This window comes from Sphaerodactylus townsendi, linkage group LG05, assembly GCF_021028975.2.
Source record: "Sphaerodactylus townsendi isolate TG3544 linkage group LG05, MPM_Stown_v2.3, whole genome shotgun sequence".
Taxonomy (NCBI): domain Eukaryota; kingdom Metazoa; phylum Chordata; class Lepidosauria; order Squamata; family Sphaerodactylidae; genus Sphaerodactylus; species Sphaerodactylus townsendi.
Genome location: NC_059429.1, coordinates 109,837,577 through 109,855,929, shown reverse-complemented (window position 1 = coordinate 109,855,929; position 18,353 = coordinate 109,837,577). Strand labels below are relative to the sequence as shown.

Genomic DNA, 18,353 nt, shown 5'->3' with positions numbered 1-18,353 from the left:
AGTCAGGTTCCATCTTCAGCCCACTTTCAGGGCAGGGAGATGCATCTCTCATTCCACTCTTATTTCTGTGATAACAGAAGGGGCAGAGCAATCAGCATATAGCTCAACTTACTTAAGCATTGGCTCAAAATCAAATGCTTACGTTTCAACAAATCTGTCTTTAACCCACCATACATCCTTGCTTCATTTCTGCTGAAACTCTGTAAGACTTATTTTAGAGAAAACATACATGTTTAGGATGACATTGTAAAATCTGACAGTCTTTACAATACCACCAGGCTTATTTTTTAAAGAAACAAACCCAAACTTTTCTCCCTGTTGCCCTATCGCTTAGCTCCTTGCCCACAGTTGTCACTGAGACCCTCCATGCTGTGCCAAAAAAGAGCACTTCCAAAAACCCTGTCTCAATTTTTCCTTTTAAAAATCTAGTAGGCTGTTAATCAAATAAGAACAAATTGCATTTGGAAGGAGTCACTCTTTACATTGCAATTTAAATAACAGCTGATCATTAAAAACAACAACACGGCTTTGCTTACGTAACTCCTTTTCAAATAAGGTCTCTATTTTATCTATACCACTGGCATAAGAATACATTGCAATTTGTAAGCTTGTTATCAGTGCTCTGTTTGGGATCATCTGCAGCTTCCTCCCTCAACAACCTCATATTGCAAATGATGGACAGAACATGGGGGAGGGGGAAGGTGCACATTTTTCCCGACAGCCTTTGCACGCGTCAGTGGCTCAACCCGAACCCCACCTTCATGTCAGAACAAAGTTCGCTATTGGTCAAAGGGAGAACGGAGGCGGGAGCACGGGAACGCTCTCCCATTTCCCATTGGTTGGAGTAAAACAGGGGCGAAAGGAATGGAGCAGGCCCGAGCGCTACTGGGGCTCTTGCTCCTGGTGCCGGCGTTGGCGGACAGAGCGGCCGAGCCCCTCCGCGATTCCTTGCGAGAGGAGTTATTGCTCAGCCCCCTCCCTTCCGGCGACCTGGCGGCTACTTTCCACTTCCGCACGCGCTGGGACTCCGACCTGCAGCGGGAGGGCGGTAAGGGGCGTGGCCACCCGGAGGGGCGTGGCTTGGAAGGGGGCTGCACGGCCATTGGATCGTTTCTTCCAACTACAGCAATATGTTGGGCGGGGCGAGCTATCTGCGGGGGCGGGGTTATTGGGTGGGGTAGGTTAATGCGCTTTAACGTTGTGTTTTATGCACCTGTGCAAGGCTATGCTGAAAAGTACACCAGATCGAGGGTGCAATCTCGTACTTCTAAGGAAAATTAAACAAAAGTGATAGACAAGTGAGCTTTGACTCGCAAAAAGCTTGTGCTACTTAATTTTAAATCTAGTTAATTTTGCTGCAACAGACTGACACAATTACCCGTATGGAATTATTGCTAAGGAGTAGACTACATTAAGTTCCATGGGGTTTATTGTTAAGCGAATTTGCTGAAATTTGCCCGTATAGTGGTGCTGGGATCTTTGCTTTTGTTTACTGCTGTCGTTATGGATGTGGACCTTTACACAGAGTGGGACACACCTAAGAAATATGTGGCTTGAGCAGTAACACGGTTACCCTTCTGAGTTCCTATGGAGCTGAGAGACAGATAAGCACATAGGAGAGCATTGCAGTCATAAAGACAATTCAGCCTCTTTTCACCCCAAGTGCTTGTCTACACATGTGAAGAGTAGGTCAGTTGGAATGTGCTTCTGCCTGGTTTATGAGGGATGATGGCTGAACAGGAAGGTTGAGTTACAGTGTGTGCAGGTTTTGTTGCACTGGTGCAAAGGTGCATACTTCATATTGCTGTAGTTGGAAGGTCTGTGCTTATACAAGCGCAACAAACTTATGCATGCTAGCCATGCGTTGATTCTGAGTTAGCGTAGGCAGAGCATGTTTTAGGTGAGATGTTTGATGGTGGGCTTCCTATCCAGTATGCAAGCATCAGGACCTTGTCTTGCATCTGTGCGAGGCAATGCTTTAAAACATGTCAGATTACAGCCCTGTGCGCTCTTACTTAAGGGTGATGAACTCAGTAAGATTTACTCCTGAATAAATATACACAGGGTGTTAGAAGGTGCAGCTAATTCTCCATGCCCAGCACTCAAATTATAAGAATACCCGAAAGAGTTAAGTGCAGAAAGTGCACCCTTGCTTTACTTGTGGGCAACTCTCTAAGACCGGTTTGCTTGTTTATTATCTCATTTGTAACCTGCCTTTTCCCGGTGGGGATCCAAAGAGGCTTACAACGTATCTTCAGACAGCAGTAACACAAGCAAGAGCCACTGGAGCAGGAAATGGGTTAGCAACCCAAATGTGAAATTAGTACAAAGCAACCATTTGCAGAGTAAAAAAGAGGTTGGTGCCTAGGCAGGCTTGGGGCTGGGAGAGCAACTGGCTTACATGGGCATCCCTAGATATGTTCTGACTTTAGCTGAATTACTTTAGCATTGGGCTGCAGTATGAGGTTGAAAGGGAGGAGAGCTTTTTCTTCTAGAATTGTCTCAATGCTCCTATTTCCTGCCGCCCCTTCCAGTTTCTCACTACAGGCTATTCCCTAAAGTTCTGGGACAGCTCATCTCTAAGTATTCAGTGCGCGAGCTCCATCTCTCCCTCACTCAGGGCTTCTGGCGAACACGTAGTTGGGGGCAACCGTACTTGCAAGCTCCTGCTGGAGCCGAACTCTGGGTCTGGTTTCAGGACTCTGTTGCTGAGTAAGTGCTGGAGATGATGCTTTATAGTTGGTTGATCAATTCCATCTCAGTAATTCAGGGGGAATACATGAGGACTGTTAATATTTGTTTTTGACATTTGCTTGACACCTTGAGCCCAGTTGGGAAAGGCAGGGTTAGAGGTTGAATAGATAAATTGCATGTGAAGTGACTGTAGTGAATAATTTTCTGAATGTTAGTACAGACAGATGCAGTTTTGTATAAATTACCCGTTACATACTTAGAATATCCCAGTGAATAATGTTGAGCTTCTTTCCTGACATTAAACCTGAAGGTTGTAGGTGTTGGATGTGTACCCCAAACTTGAGTTTGCAATGCAAACGCTTCATCGATCCTGAAACAACAGTTTATTTCACAGCAAAAAAATTATTTGTTTTATTGACTTTGGTTAATATGTCCTATTTTCTTGCTTTTATTACACTATAAGCCAAGGTTCAGAAGTTTCTGCCTTCATTAAAAAAGGCTTAAAACTGTTTCTCTCATCACAACACATACTACTCTGGTATAGCGGGAGGAGATCCAGGTATTCAGTCAATATATTTATTTTCCTTTCATCCAGCGTTGACAAGGCTTGGAAAGATCTCAGTAACATCCTCTCAGGGATATTCTGTGCCTCTTTGAACTTCATTGATTCTACCAACACAGTCATTCCAACGGCATCCTTCAAACCTCTGGGATTGGCTAATGGTGAGTGTTATGCTAGCATGGAGGGCTTGTTTTGCACTACATAGTGGCTCTAATTTGCTGTGTGAGTTCATTCCATGATATACTGCTAGCAAGCAGACTTGGAGGGTAATGGGAGCATGTGAATTGCAGGTGATGCTGCCCAAGGGTGGAGGGTTGGTATTTTGGGGGGTTATAATTGGGGTGATAGTTTTTAGGATCCTTCTTGGAAGTATATGGATTATTTTGACTGGCTGTAGGGGAGAGAGATAACTCAGGCTGGTAGAAGTTTTTACCTCTTACTGTTTATGTGCTTATTTGTTTTGTTTTCATGAGCAACAACTATATAAATCTTTGTATGTATTACAGTGCAGTTTTAAGCAGTTACAGCCTAATTCACTGGACTTAAAAGAATATAACTCTACTTACAACGGTACAATGAACCACCTAGTTATTGCATGCTTTTGTTTGCCTTTTTTAGGGATCCCCAATATAGTGCCCCGGGGCACCAATGTGCCTGCCAGAACTTTTCCTGGCATTCAACAAGTAGTTTTAGAAAGTGGCCAAAGCCGTATAGGCCTTTTGTCCAGCAGAGCTTCTCTTTAGTCTTTGGAAATTCAATTGGTTGTGCCTATTTTTTTAATAATGTTGTTTTGGCAGCAGCTGCCACTATTCCACAATAATCTTCACTGGGTGAATTAAGGTAAACTATGACAACCATTTTGTACATGAGACACAGCCATTTTATGGGCACTATTTTGTGGCTGTGCTCAAAAAGGTTGGGACCCCAGGTCTATCCCATTTTATTCCTCTCTTCCTTCAAGGAGCTCAGGGCACTCCTTTGTTTTCTATTCTTACAATAAACTTTGAAATAGGTTAAACTATGAGAGAGAAAAAATGAGGATAAAACAGGGAATGGAGGACAATGTCTGCCCCAGGGGCCAAACCGTAGTATGATTTTGATGTGTTGTATTTTAGTTCTCCAACCTAGCTCTGAATTGGTGATTCACATTTTAGCTGTGCGGAACTAAGTTCTAAGTGCAGGTGATCCTGATTCAAATGGGACCCTGGTGTGTGAGAAGAAGGGGTTTCAGCCTTCTACTCCTGCACTTTTTTCCTCCTGAAACTGCCCAGAAGGGCACTTTTTCCCCCCTTGGGAGACTGCATGTGTCCTGATGGAAAACCAAGAATCCCCCAGGTGTTATCTGCTCACCAGCACCCTCGCGTGGCCCTGGCCCAATATACTGAGAGTTAAGCTTCCCTGCTCACATGTCACAGTGAATGCACATACAAACTGTATACCCCTATTTCTACCAAAAAGCCAATGTGCATTCACTTGACATTGGAAACTGGGGACCAGTACCAGGATGTGCATGGGGTTTCAGTCACATGTTCAGCTATACATGTGTGAACACAGCATAATAATTACTCAGTTTGGCTATAGAGAAATATCCAGTGTACACTGTACCAATATTATGCATATGCTTCCTGTAACTTGTCAACAGGGCTACTGTCCAAGGTCAGCGCTTCAACAACCACAGCACTGCAGATCAGGACTGGCTTAGTTAAAAATTCAAATATACATAATATGTTGCACTATCATTATGAGAATAATACTTGGCACCCATATAGCCCTTCATTGAGTGCTGGGAACGCTTCACAGACATTATCCAAATAATCGTTATAAAGGCATGCCTTGTATTATTCCCATGCTGTAAAATAGATGGTAGCCTAAGCACAAGAGTAGCTTGTGGGTCTGGAATGATTTTGTTTAAGGCCACCCAGAGTACCTTTTCTCATTCTTTTTGGAGAATTTACCTGTGGTTGCATAGATTAACTTTGAAATAACAATTAGAGCTTAGAAACCTAGAGAATTACTGAAAGGGCTTCTTCTAGTCTAGTGGTCCAGAAAAGAGACTTTTTGCAGCTGTCTGCCCTTCAGCTCCGCCCCCACAGCTCCAGCTCTTGTTCCATTTCTTTAAGATAAGTTTATCATAATTATGCAATTGTCTTTTGGATGTTTTTAAAATATGTTTTTTTAAAAAAACAGTGGCAAGATGTTTTGTCAAGAACTGCTTTCGGGCCGTCTAGGACATTGGGTTGGGCTCTGTGTGACACACTGCTGGTCTAGGACTTTTGGGATGATCCTCGGCTGTTATACCTACTGAGCAACATTGGGCTATATGATCTAACACCACTCCCTTCCTTTTATGCCAAGGAATGGAGGGAGGTGGCCATGACTTTGCTAAAAGCCTGGCAGGTTTCACCTTCATGTGATGTGTGGTCAGCATAATGCACACTTGAGTGCTTCTGTGCATATCTCTGGCTGCAAGTTTCTGACCCTCCATTCCTTCATTCAGTTACAGATCATCGCTTCCTAAGATACGCTGTCCTGCCTCGTGAAGTTGTCTGCACTGAGAATCTCACACCCTGGAAGAAGCTTTTGCCCTGCAGTTCAAAGGTGAACTTGGAGCAAGTGGATCCTGTAATACTGTGTGCTTTGCACCTTGGGTCACCATCACCTCATGCTATCACTCAGAATTCCCTTGTCCTACTGGGAAGGGTCCACTGTTCACTGGCAGAGCATCTGTTTTGCATGCAGAAAATTCCAAGTTCGATTCTTGGCATCTCCGCTTTTAAAAAATCAGAATACCAACCTTTTATAGCCTAATGGTTTGGTTCAGTCTGAGGCAACTTCATGTGGTCAGATGTTTTTGGATGTTTGGTACTGGTGTTGTGGGGGTTCTGATTCCTCTCCCGTTAAGACAAGTAGTCGTGGGGAGAGAGTTTCTTTTCCCATAGTATACATGGTTGCATACCCACTGATCTGTTTGGAACAATTATTTGAGGTAAATTTTAGTCATATTTTACCCACATTTTCTCCTCTATCCCCAACCCAGGCTGGTCTGGCTGTTTTGTTGAAGGCCGAGCGCCTGTTCCACAGCAGCTATCATTCCCAAGCGGTGCACATCCGCCCCATCTGCAGGGTGAGTCTGACTGATATTGTGTCATCTTAGGTCTGCATATCAGAGAAAAAGAAGGAATTAATGTATAATTTGGAAATCTGCATCACTCATAAGAATGCACCTGACTAGCTGCCATTAATATAAATGTCTTTCTTCAGCTGACCACCAGACTATGTTCTGACTTCATTTTGGTGATGGCAAAACACATGAGATACATCAATGTGGTCTAGATGTTCCTAGCAGATGTTCCAAGTGCCATGCAGGGAATGAAAAAAATCAAAGCGCTTTGCTCATTTCAAGATCGTGCAAGTCTGTGGTTCGATGAAACCAGGTTTCCCCTTTGAGCCCCCAAAAGGCAATGGTGGGGGATCAAAGGGCTTTTTCTTTTTGCCCATTTGCTTAAGATTGGGCCCTTTATTGGGGACGTGATGGTTAAAAAAATCCAAAACATGTGAAAAATCTACTCCTTGTTTTAGAATGGTTAAGAAAAATAGCTTTTGTAACTGATTTGTGTTTTGATGTTGTTTGAATGGAAATTACGATGGCTTGCCTCTGAAGGTTTACATTGGTTAAATAAAACAGAGTGTGTGAACACTTCCATTTTAGAAGGATATCTGTTTTGCATTTGCTCAGTTTAATACTTTGGTTCATGTAATTTTCGAATGGTTAATTCAGTTGTGAAATTCATTGCCATGGATGTGGTGGTGGTGGTGGCCAAAAGTGGCTTTAAGAGGAGACAGAATATATTCGTGGAGTGAAGGTCCATCAGTGGCCACTTACCATGAAGTTGCCTGCTGGTCCATCAGTGGCCACTTACCAGCAGGCAACTTCAAATGGAAGCTTTGATATCATTTTCCTGTTCATTGGCTCTCCGGAGCAACTGGTTGAAACAGGAACTTGTCTTCTCCAGCAAGGCACCTCATTGTGTCCTTGATTTTTCTGTTCCTTCTGGCCTTCTTTCTTAGGATGCTGCTTGCCTGAGCACTTCATGGGAACTCAGACAGACCCTCACAGTTGTCTTCGACAGCTTTGCCACAAGTCAAGGGAAGAAAGGTAACCTGCTCTATAGAGAATTCCGTCTCTTGTGTGGTTGCTCCCCTTTTGGTGACCTCTTGTGTCATCAACCTCTTGTGTCAATTTTCCAACACAGACTGGTCCCTTTTCAAGATTTTCTCTCGCACTCTTACTGAAGCGTGTCCCCTGGCATCTCAAAGCAAGATCTATGTTGACATTTCAAGCAAAAGCCAGGTAAGCTGTTTCCATTCAGTCATCTTCTGATAATGATGGAATAGCATGCTGTTAAGTAATAGTCAGGCACAAATTCCCTTGATTATCTACTCTGTGATATGTCCACATTCTGAAATGGCCTTGTTCTCAACTCTGTCTGGGTCAAGGATCTTTAATGGAAGCTACAGATGTAACTTAGCTGAATGTATGTTGTGGATGCCCTGATCTTGTCAGGTATCAGAAGCAAAGGATGGTCAGCCCTGGTTAGTAGTTAGGTGGGTAGTACAGGATTGCTCCAAGGAAATGTAGGATTGCTACACAGAGACAGGCAATGGCAAACCACTTCTGAATATCTCCTACCTTGTAAACCCTACAAGGTCACCACCATAAGTCAATTGTGCACTTTCACAATAATCTGTGGATCTAGAGCAGTGATGGCGAACCTTTTCGAGACTGAGTGCCCAAACTGCAACTCAAAACCCACTTATGTGTCGCCGAGTGCCAATACAGCATTTTACACAGTATCTCCCCTAAGCCTTCAAAGGGAAAATAAAACCCTAAAACAAATATGGCTGGTGTGGTGATGAGACACTGGGCACATCGCTCTTTCCTGCCTCCACAAAGTGCACACACAAGCATCTGCAGAAATGCCTGCATACAGTTTTCAAACATTCTTCATCTACACGAGAAAGTTCATCTTACAGCAGACACCCACCATCACCAACTTATAAACTGTATCATCAACCAATACCGGCCTAAGATATCCAAGAATGACTGGAAATAATTATCTTAAACATGCCAGAGTTAACTACAGCAGATCTGGTGTAACAGACAAAGGAATATTCAAATTGGGCAATTATAAAGGTTCAGCACTGAAATGTTTCCCCTTCCCAATCATTTAAGGATGAATACATCAGCCCTGTATGGATATCAGCAATAGAGCACCCACCTGCAGGGCCAAGAGAAAAATCTATACTTCTATACCATTTTCCTGGAGTTTTTCTGTAAGATAGAATCCCAGTTTAAAAAAAAAAAATAAAATTCTAAAGTATCCTCAGCCCACTCATTTCGTTTCAATCCACTCCAGAAGCAAACGTGAGGTCTTTTAATATGCTAAAACATCCTCACCTCCTTACAGACCCACACACACACAATCCCTAAAAGTGTCCCTGGTACTGCTACTGCTTGTTGTGTGTATAGAATTTTTTGTAATGGCATGCAAACTCCTCTCATCCAGATCCTGGAGCTTAACAGCTTCCCATCTCCTATCCAGCAAGGAGATAACGGAACTCTCGCCCTCCTCTTTTATAACCTATCAAGGAGGATGCATTGCAGAAAGGGAGAGAGTCAGGGCGACTAAGAGGTATGGGAGCAAGCACAGAAGAGAGGGGAAGAGTCACAGTAAACTTATCAAACCGAAATGACAAAGTTCAATCAACCTCCAATCCACAAGAAGCAGTGGTGGCGGCTCCTCCCCTCCCCAGCCTCCCTTTGCAAAATTTTCAGCATCACCAGCTCGGCTGCTGCTCTATTCTGCTCCCTGCAACGAGATGCTTTTGCCTGTTGCACAACCATTTCATAGTTGCAAGTTTAACCTCCACGAGCTAAGAGATGGATGCAGAAGAGAACCATGTTTTACTGCCATCGGCACTTCCAGCTCGCAGCAAAGTTAAGGGCTGCTGGAGCGATAGGTCCAAAGAGTAAGGAGGAACTGTCGCAGCTTCCCGCAACCCCCCCCCCACACACACCAGCCCCGGGATGTTGTTGTTATTTTACACTGGGGGGACCGGATTGATATTTTACTGCACAAACTCCCAAAGGGCGCACCGCCCTTCTTTTGCAGTTGCATTCACATTTTAAAGCCCCCCTCCCGAAATATCTCTATGACGAGGATGGGCTAAGGTATGGGGAGAGGGAAACCCTGCCCTGCTTCTTAGCAGCGAGTAACGACAAGGTCGCAGTTTCCTAAGAGACTAGTCCCGACTAGTCTACATCAACACGTTGGAGGGTGGGGGGCGGGGGAGACAGAGAGAGGCTCTTTTACAAGAAAGTTTCCGAGGGAGCAATTGGGGGAGAATGGTGATAATCACACGGAATGGTGATTATTATTGCAATCCTGGAAATAATTAGTTTAACACAGTACCGAAAAGTAAAGAGATCTCGATTAGCAAGATGAGGATTAGCCACAGGGCCGTTGGAACTGCTTCTCTCCCACCTGCAGCTAGGAGCCCCATCCCAGCACGGCCCCCATTCAAGACCCCTCCGATCCTCACCGGCCCAGGGAAGGGCAGGCCACTCACCCCAGCTAGAGAGAACTTCCTGGACCGGCAGGGCTGGGCCAACTGGCAGGAGATCCCCGCAGCTGCTTGGGAATGACCCCAGGAGCGGCATGGGCAGAGAAGCGGCCGCAGCAGCAGAAGGAAGATTCCGGCAAGGGCTAAATCCCTGGATGGGGCGCAGAAGCCCCTGGCAAAGGAGGCTTCGCTTTGCTGCAGTGGCGGTGGCTGGGCCAGGCGCAAGAGGTGCACTGAGCTGCCGGTGCACTCCCACCGGTTCATGGCCATGTATCTCTCGCCAGCCAGCCTGCGGCTCCAGCTGCGCCGTCACGCTGGCCATAGCCACCTCCACATGCCTCGGAGTGACCTTTTGCAAGATCATTGCCTGCCTTTATCTTTATTCTCTGTTCTCCACCGGGCCCAGCAAGGTGCAAAAGGCATTCAACGCCCGATACAACTTTCCCCCTTTTTTGCAAGACCCTAGGAATGACTTTGGTGTACTGTACAAAAATAAAAGTGGGTCTTCCTTTCTCACCCTCCCTCATCCCCCCCCTTGCCCCATACCTCTTATTTACACATCTCTGAGTTTGGGATCATAGGAGGAGGAAACTCTCAGGCATCGTCATGAATACAGGAAGGACTAGGTAAGTCAGGGAAAAGGCAAGCGGTGTAGACTTTATGCGTTGCTAAGGTCTCTTTGCAAAATAATAATTATCATGGCTTCGAAGGAGGAGCGAAGCCCGGGTCAAGAGGGTTGCCCCGGACTGCAGTAACGCGGTGCTCGGGCAAGCCTCAATGGGAGAAGTTGTTATTATTTGCTGTTGCATGGCGAGCCAGGGATTTCTAGCCTTGGAAATAAAGTGATAAAACTACTTTCTCTGTGAAACAAACCGCAACAACCCCTCGCCAGCCAGCCAGCCAGCTCCATCCCCTTAATTTGCAGGCACTGAGAGAAGGATTTCCAGTGAAACTTCACAGTGCGGAAGCCAGAAATGGCAGAGACCTCCTTTGTTCGGCGCAGCCCCCCTCCCCATAAAAGGCTTCCAAGATAAAACGGCTCACCTCCCATTCCTTTAGAGCCCCCTCCTCCTCCTCCTCCTCCTCCTCCTCCTCCTCCTGCTCTGGGCCTCCTGGCATACAGTGGAAAGAGCATAGATGCTGGGAATGAGGGAACGCTTCAAGGCAGTCTGCAAGGGGAACGCCCTGCATGCACTGGGGTTCTCTTGGTGCCCCAGTGCTCTCTAGCTCTCCCCGAGCACTGCCCTTCTCAGGAGGCTCTTCTGAAGCTTCTTGATGACCTGCCTGGGAACCACAGACACTCTCTGTCAGGCTGCAGGGGAAGGGGAGGGAGATTCAGCACTTCAGCGTGCCTAAGGAGAGGCTCCTCCAGCGTGCCTGCACCTCCTGGCAGCAGCGTGCCATAGGTTCGCCATCACGGATCTAGAGTGAGGGGTCACCAAGATGTCAGTGATACCCAGCTCCATTTTTCCGAGTCAGGTGAGACTGTACACACCTGAACACGTTCCTGGAGAAGGTACTGGGATCAATGAGCACCAGTCAACAGTCTTTTAACTGGGAGATTCCATTATTAAGCTTCGTTGTAGTAGTTCTCTTTCTTACTTTTGTTTTTATTAATTTGTGGCATTCTTTAAGCCACCTTCAGTAGGTCACTAGGCAGGTGACATATACATTCACTCAATAAGATATATCTGTGTTATAGTATCAGCTATTGAGACTGGGCATTCATAGTGAGGAAGGGAGTGGAAACTGCCCAGGGCATGAACTGCCCGCCCCCGACACACCTTGCCCCAGCCCAACACATGACTGCAGTGGTGGTATCTGGGGCGAGCAGCCCCAGATGTCCCCATTGCAGTTACACTTCTGGGCATTCATGAATTTTGCATGAGTGGCATATGAAGGGATTGACTGTTTTTCTGACAGCTGATGAATATGGCACTGTTGTGTTTTCAGGAGAGCGAATTACTCGAGGTTTCTCCAGCTCCACAATCTGTACATGAAGCCTCTGTCCTAGGAAACAGAAGAACCTACGCAGTCTATGACCTCCTGGACCCAGAACTCTTTAATGTGTCTCGCAGCCTCAATGTTCAGCTGAAATGGAAGCGACCACAAGATGGCTGTGAGTGATCCTTGGCTTTTATGTGGACTTCTTCTTCAATTCTTTGCCAATGGGTACCATTGGTATAGTACCTCCCTCTTTTTCCCCGCTGGAGCTGTCTTTGAAAGCATCCTTCTTGTTCAGAACTCAGATCACTCCCATTGTGGTCCAGTGTGTTAAATCTGGTTTGATTATCAATAAAAGACCAAGGGATCTTAGGAGAAACTACATTAGGCAGGTAACATAAACAGTTTAGAAATTCAGAGTTGCTTCTGCTGTCTTCTCAAACAGGAGGAGCTGGCTGGAGTATCCATATTAGCAAATGGTGCTCTGAATACTTGCTGCCAGTGTAGACAGGGAGAATCTAGTACAACTGAGGAAGCGCTGGGGGACCTTTTCTTGTACAGTAGGATCTGGAGCTTCAGCCTGCATTTTAATAGGGGAGAAAGGTGACTGGTTCCTCCCCCCCCTCCCCCCCATGTTGTGTGCTGTAATGGAGTAGAAGCAATATATTTGCATCCAGGCCTGTCGTTGAACTTGTTACCTAACTCCTGTGTTTCTTCCTGCAGTGGATCTGGCCACACCTGTGCTCCACGCTCAACGCTATGTGAGTGGTTACGGCCTTCAGACTGGAGAGATAAGCACTGTTATCAGTAATACACACCCATATCGGGCTTTCCCTGTGCTGTTGCTGGAGACAGTTCCATGGTACCTACGACTCTACGTTCATACACTGACCATTATCACAAAGGGGAAGGAAAACAAACCAAGTAAGGATGAGCCTCTCACAATCCAAAATGGAAACTATCAATCATTTATCAAAATGCAAAATACCATTTTCATTTATTTATATATAATTTGATGATTTCTAGACCACCCTTCCCTTTAGCGGGCTCAACGCAGCTGATAATGGTAAAAGCACCAGATTAAAATGAGCAACAATACATTACAAAAGCACCATAATCTTTCACTGAACTAAGGGGAATGAATTAAAGAAAAGGAGGAGAAAAAGGTCGGAGGAAACCAAGGGAAAGACAGGGCATGGAAAAGGAGAGAAAGGGAGGCCAGCTATGATGGAGTTTACAGTGGCAATGCATTTTTTCCTGTTTAATACTTTTTGTATTAATCTGAATGCAAGGCAGTAACAAGGTGGAAGGTTTTGTGTAATGTGTGTGCTCAGAACTTACTTGTGCACAACCCAGTGTTTGCAGTCATATTATCAGAACCTGCACGCATGCAATTGGCATATATGTTTGCTTTGTTCTGATCTGGAGCATAACATGATCATTCTTCCCTCAGTATGCAGATTGTCTATATATGTGCGCTCTATATGTTCAGGACCAGTTAGGCCATCGTATTTTGTTTCTTCTTTTTGCTTGCTGTGAGTGCTTCTGGAGTGGCATTCCCTGCTAGTTTGATAAGGAACAGTGAATATATTTTTTTCTGCAGGATGAAAATGGTACCTGCTGTTGTGAAGTTCTGTGAATTTAGGTAGATGATGCAAGGGAAGGCAGGAAGGGATAAATCAGTGCTTGACTCTCTTGGCCCAGAGTAATGCGTGTCGCCACTTGGGGTCAGGAAGGAATTTTTCTCCAGGCCAGATTGACCAATATTGCTGGAGGTTTTTTGCCCTCCTCTGGGCATAGACTCACCATGGTGGTGAACCTATGGCACTCCAGATGTTCATGGACTACAATTCCCATCAGCCCCTGCCAGCATGGCCAATTTGCTGGCAGGGGCTGATGGGAATTGTAGTTCCTAAACATCTGGAGTGCCATAGGTTCGCCACCACTGGCCCGGTAGCAACTCAAGAAAGGACTTGTTGGTCATGGTACCAGAACTTTCGAACTCCCTCCCCAAGAAGATTTGTCTGGCTCTTTTTATTGTTGACGTCTACCGGCATGTGAAAGCATTTTTGTTTTGATGTGGCATGCCCCAGCAACTGTTGTTGACCTCCTCCCTGGTTGTGACGTTTGCATGTTTATATGTTTTAATTGAATTATTGCATACATACATTAAGTATTTTTAATGTTGAGAAATGTTTTATGGTTTGATGTTTGCTACCTTGGAGACCCTATTTGGGTGGAAAGGCAGCATGCATGTAGAATTGGTTTAAATAAAATAAATAAAACCCAATTAAATTAAATAACTAAAACCCAATTCTTCCAACTCTACTAAGGATGGCCCTACTTGTGCAATAGATAATAATAGATTGGGGAGGGGATGTCCCATTTGATTCAATTGCACTTAGTTCCACGTAGATGTGCATAAGGGTTGTAGCTTTAATACCTCTGCTGATCATTGTCTGTGCTCAGCTGTCTTCCGAAACAGTCTGAAACAGGGACAGTATCTTGAACAGTGCAGACCATCTTGAACAGGGAGACACTGGAAACTGTTGCAGGAATGCATTAGGGCCTGTGTTTTCTAAGCTGCTACAAATGTAGTGGGGGAGAAGGCTGTCACCAGGTTCCAAGAAGGGCAGTTATGTGGCCATCAAATTAGAAGATTGGCAAAGGATTGTACCATGATCACATATCTTTTTGGCACCAGGTTATATCCACTATCAGCCCGCTCAGGACCGCCGGCGTCCTCATCTCCTGGAGATGCTGATTCAGCTGCCGGCAAACTCTGTCACAAAGATCACCATCCAGTTTGAAAGAGCCTTGCTGAAGTGGACAGAATACACTCCTGACCCCAACCATGGCTTTTATGTGAGGTAAGGCTGTTGCAGTCTTGGGTGAGTCAGCCTCCGTATTTGTCTGCCTTGGCATCATGTCCCTCCACTTATTTCCCCAGCAGGGCTAAAACGTATGTAATGCCACTGCTTTGTTTTTCTGCCTGCAGTCCATCTGTCCTGAGTGCCCTGGTGCCAAGCGTTATTACCATGAAAGAGGAAGACGTCGAACTGAGTCCCCTCTTTGCTTCGCTGTGAGTGCATTGAGGCATCCGGTCCAAACAGAGAGAAGGGGAGGGTGGAAGTTGCTTGATTGGAATTAGTTTTTGTTAGCTCTGCAGTTGTTTTCTGTTATTTCTGGAGCAAGATCATTCTCTGCATGATGTATCATAAAACATCTCCCTACGGGTAAGAATTGCTGGTAGGTATACATAGAATATTGTCTGACAAGTAAATAAATTGTTAGCAGAATCCTGTTGTAAGCCATCCTGAGCTTGTTTGCAGGAAAGGGTGGCCTATAAGCCTATGCATAATAAATAAATAAAATTAAAACGGTTTGCAGAGCTTGAGAGGACATAAAGATTCTGGCAGGTTATTTCTCTGCCTACTAGTGTCTGAAGCATTTCCACCTAAAATTATCAGTAGGTTTACAAGAATGGAGAGGGAATGTGGTTTCAACTCAAGAGATACAGTGTGGTGTAGTGGTTATAGTGTATCTGGGAGATCCAGGATCATATGCACATTTGTGCCATGGAAAGTCGGTGGTACCTTTGTTTGGTATACTCTTCCAGCCAAATCTACCTTACATGGTTGTTGTGAGGCAAAAGACAGAAGAGTTCTGTAAACCACCTTGGGTTCCCACTGGGAAGAAAGGTAGGTATAACTGAATAAACAAGTTACTGGTTTTAGTGGCTAGAGTACTAGGAAGTAGCGTCAGGCTGATCTTTGCTTCATTCTTACTCTCTATCAACTTACCCATGCCATGAAGCGCTTTCTTCATGGGAGCGATAAAGGTGGGGTGGTCAGCAGGTGTTAGTTGAGCAGGTGTCAGTTGGCCTGGCATCAAGCCCTGCCCGTATTTCATATGGTTTTATCATGATGAGAGTCAGAGATTTTTGTTGAAGCATACTCTTGGCCAGATCTAACATTGTCCTGTTTTGTCATGCTACCTTGCAGGTGAGTAGTAGAACTGCATTTCCTGACCTCTGTGTCTTTTGAACAAGGGCTGCAAGTTTTCAAGCCACTCCTCCATGGTTATCAGAGGGAGAAAATGAAAGCTAAGACTCTTGGAAATCCAAGTTGTGGGTCAGATTCTAGATATGGCATGGGGTCCTACATGGATGGGATTGCAGAGAACGTAGGTTCAGTTGCTGACATATTACACTCCTGTCATGGGAGTGTACCACCTCTCTGTATGTGAGATGGGAGGGGATTATTGTTTCTTTAAAAGTGTCTGCAATGTCAACATTTTCCATGTGGAATTTGAGATTTTAATATGGGTTTTACCTTTAACCCAAACCCGGTGCCCGTAATTAGAAGAGGTCCAGTTTTTTGAGGGGAATGTGCCATATAATTCACAGAAATGAGCCCTACCCCATCAGCTCATCCTTCCCTCTCCTCCCTCCCCAGTTTCCCTTCCTTAGATGGCTCCAGCTATTTCGTACGCCTCTACACAGAGCCGTTGCTGGTGAACCTGCCGACACCAGATTTCAGCATGCCGTATAATGTCATCTGCCTGACCTGTACCGTGGTGGCCGTGTGCTTTGGTTCTTTTTATAACCTCCTCACCAGAACGTTCCATGTGGAAGAACCCAGCAGAGGAGGACTAGCCAAGCGACTGGCAAACGTAATACGTAAATTAAGGGGTGTGCCTCTTCTTTGAAGGTGGCTAGAACAGCCAATTTTTGAGAATTCTGCAGCAAGGACTTGTGGGAGATGAGACTGTGAGAGAACAAGCACATCCTCAGACAGCATCAAGTTCGCTGTCGATCCATCCCCATCATTTGCGAATCCCTGAACAGTCAACAGACTATCTGTCGTTTTCATTATTGATGGACTGGATCTTGTGAATAGTCATTCATCTTGGGACTACAAATGCAAAGCAGTCAGGAACGAAACTGGCTAATTTTGCTTCTTTTTTTCCTTAGGAGAGGGGTAACTTAAATTTTGTGGAAAGATTCTGGAAATAAACCTGACCTGTGTCTGAACTTTTGTCCCTTTGGCTTTACTGCTCTACAGACATTCCATTTCATTGCCAATCTGTCCTGGTTTCCTGAACAACCAGTGTCAATACGTCACTCATACCTTTTTAGCAGGATTACGTCCTGGCACAGTAAATGTGTTACAGTCGAGCCCATTTAGCTGTTTTGCTGGACTGAGGTGTGTGTGTGTGATGGCTGGGTTGATATTGGTCACCCTCAACCCTGCTCTTAAAGAATACCACCTGCCCTGATTTTTGACAAACTAATGGGCCAAGCTGTAGGAAGACCCTGTTGGTGGGGTGGGAATAGTAGAATAGAGTATTTAAAATACCATCGAAGCAGGGAGGGCACAAGATGGTGGTGATGCAGGGAGTGGGCAACAGTCCCAGCCACCAAATAAGGATAGAATTTCTGGCCCGTATGAATTGCTTAGTCTGTTCTAGGTATTGAATATGTTGCCTGCTGTGTTTCTAATGCTCACAATCCAAGTTGCTTTTTGTCCTTCCCATTTATAGTTGATCCAGGCTAATGGAAATTATTCTTTATACCATTGTTAAGTTAAAACAGGTGTTTTTGCATAACAGCCAAGCTAACATTTTGGAAATAAGAGACAAGGCCCATTCTGTGAAACTTGGGAATTATTAAATATTTTATGTACCGCTATTATCTTGTTTAGGGAATAAGGAATTTTCCATTCTTACATTTCTGCAGCAGGAAATATCTGTTGATCTCTTTCTCATTCTCCTTCAGCTATAGGCAATGCCTTTTCCTAGCCACAAGGTGTTCCCAAAACACTAACACAGTATAACCATTTCCTTTCTTTGTTTCCACAACAAAGAGATCTTCTTTAGGGAGTGTGTTACTGCTTCAACAAGAGCATTTTAAGACCTTTCTCTTAAATTATCATGTGTGAAAATGTTACTTAAGATTGCATGGATTTCCTGTAAGTATGAGAATCCAACAAAATCTTTAAATCTTTCAAAATGAGAGATTATTTGCCTGAAGAGCAAACTGGCATGGGTGTTCCCAGTTGGTTCAATGTTGCAAATATTAAAAGTGTGAGAAGTTGTCACTGGAAAAAGGTTCTGGTGTATTGGCAAAGGTTTCTGCCATAGATGCAGGTGAAACATTAGGAACAAAAACTAGCAGACCACAGCCACACAGCCCAGGAAACCGTCAACAGCCAGTTGATTCTGACTGATAGTCTTCAACATGCCCCTGAAGATGCCAGCCATAGATGCAGGTGAAATGTAAGGAGAAAAAAAGACTAGATCATGGCCACATAGCCCAGAATACCCACAAGGAGGTACCAGTTTGTGTGCTATTGAGCATATTTTTTGTACTTATTTTATTATATTTATACCCCACCCATCCCTGACAATAGCCAGGCATGGGACAGTTTCTACTATCCTCTCTTTGACAATATGCTATTATCAGGAGGATCAGAGCTGCGTAAATTCTTTATGCTTGGTCTGGTGCACTGACACAAGGTCTTGAGCT

The 18,353-nt window shown here is 44.8% G+C and overlaps 1 protein-coding gene across 1 annotated transcript; it reads left to right on the top strand.

Moving 5' to 3' along the window:
- The first annotated feature begins 824 nt into the window (after positions 1-824).
- On the top strand, positions 825-16,859 carry PIGT (phosphatidylinositol glycan anchor biosynthesis class T). The gene is made up of 12 exons (XM_048498304.1): positions 825-1,048; positions 2,535-2,712; positions 3,290-3,417; positions 5,754-5,854; positions 6,294-6,380; positions 7,325-7,412; positions 7,510-7,607; positions 11,834-11,999; positions 12,548-12,748; positions 14,529-14,694; positions 14,823-14,906; positions 16,282-16,859. The coding sequence occupies exons 1-12, from the start codon at positions 865-867 to the stop codon at positions 16,532-16,534; spliced, it is 1,734 nt and encodes a 577-aa protein (XP_048354261.1). The 5' UTR covers positions 825-864; the 3' UTR covers positions 16,535-16,859.
- Positions 16,860-18,353: the final 1,494 nt, after the last annotated feature.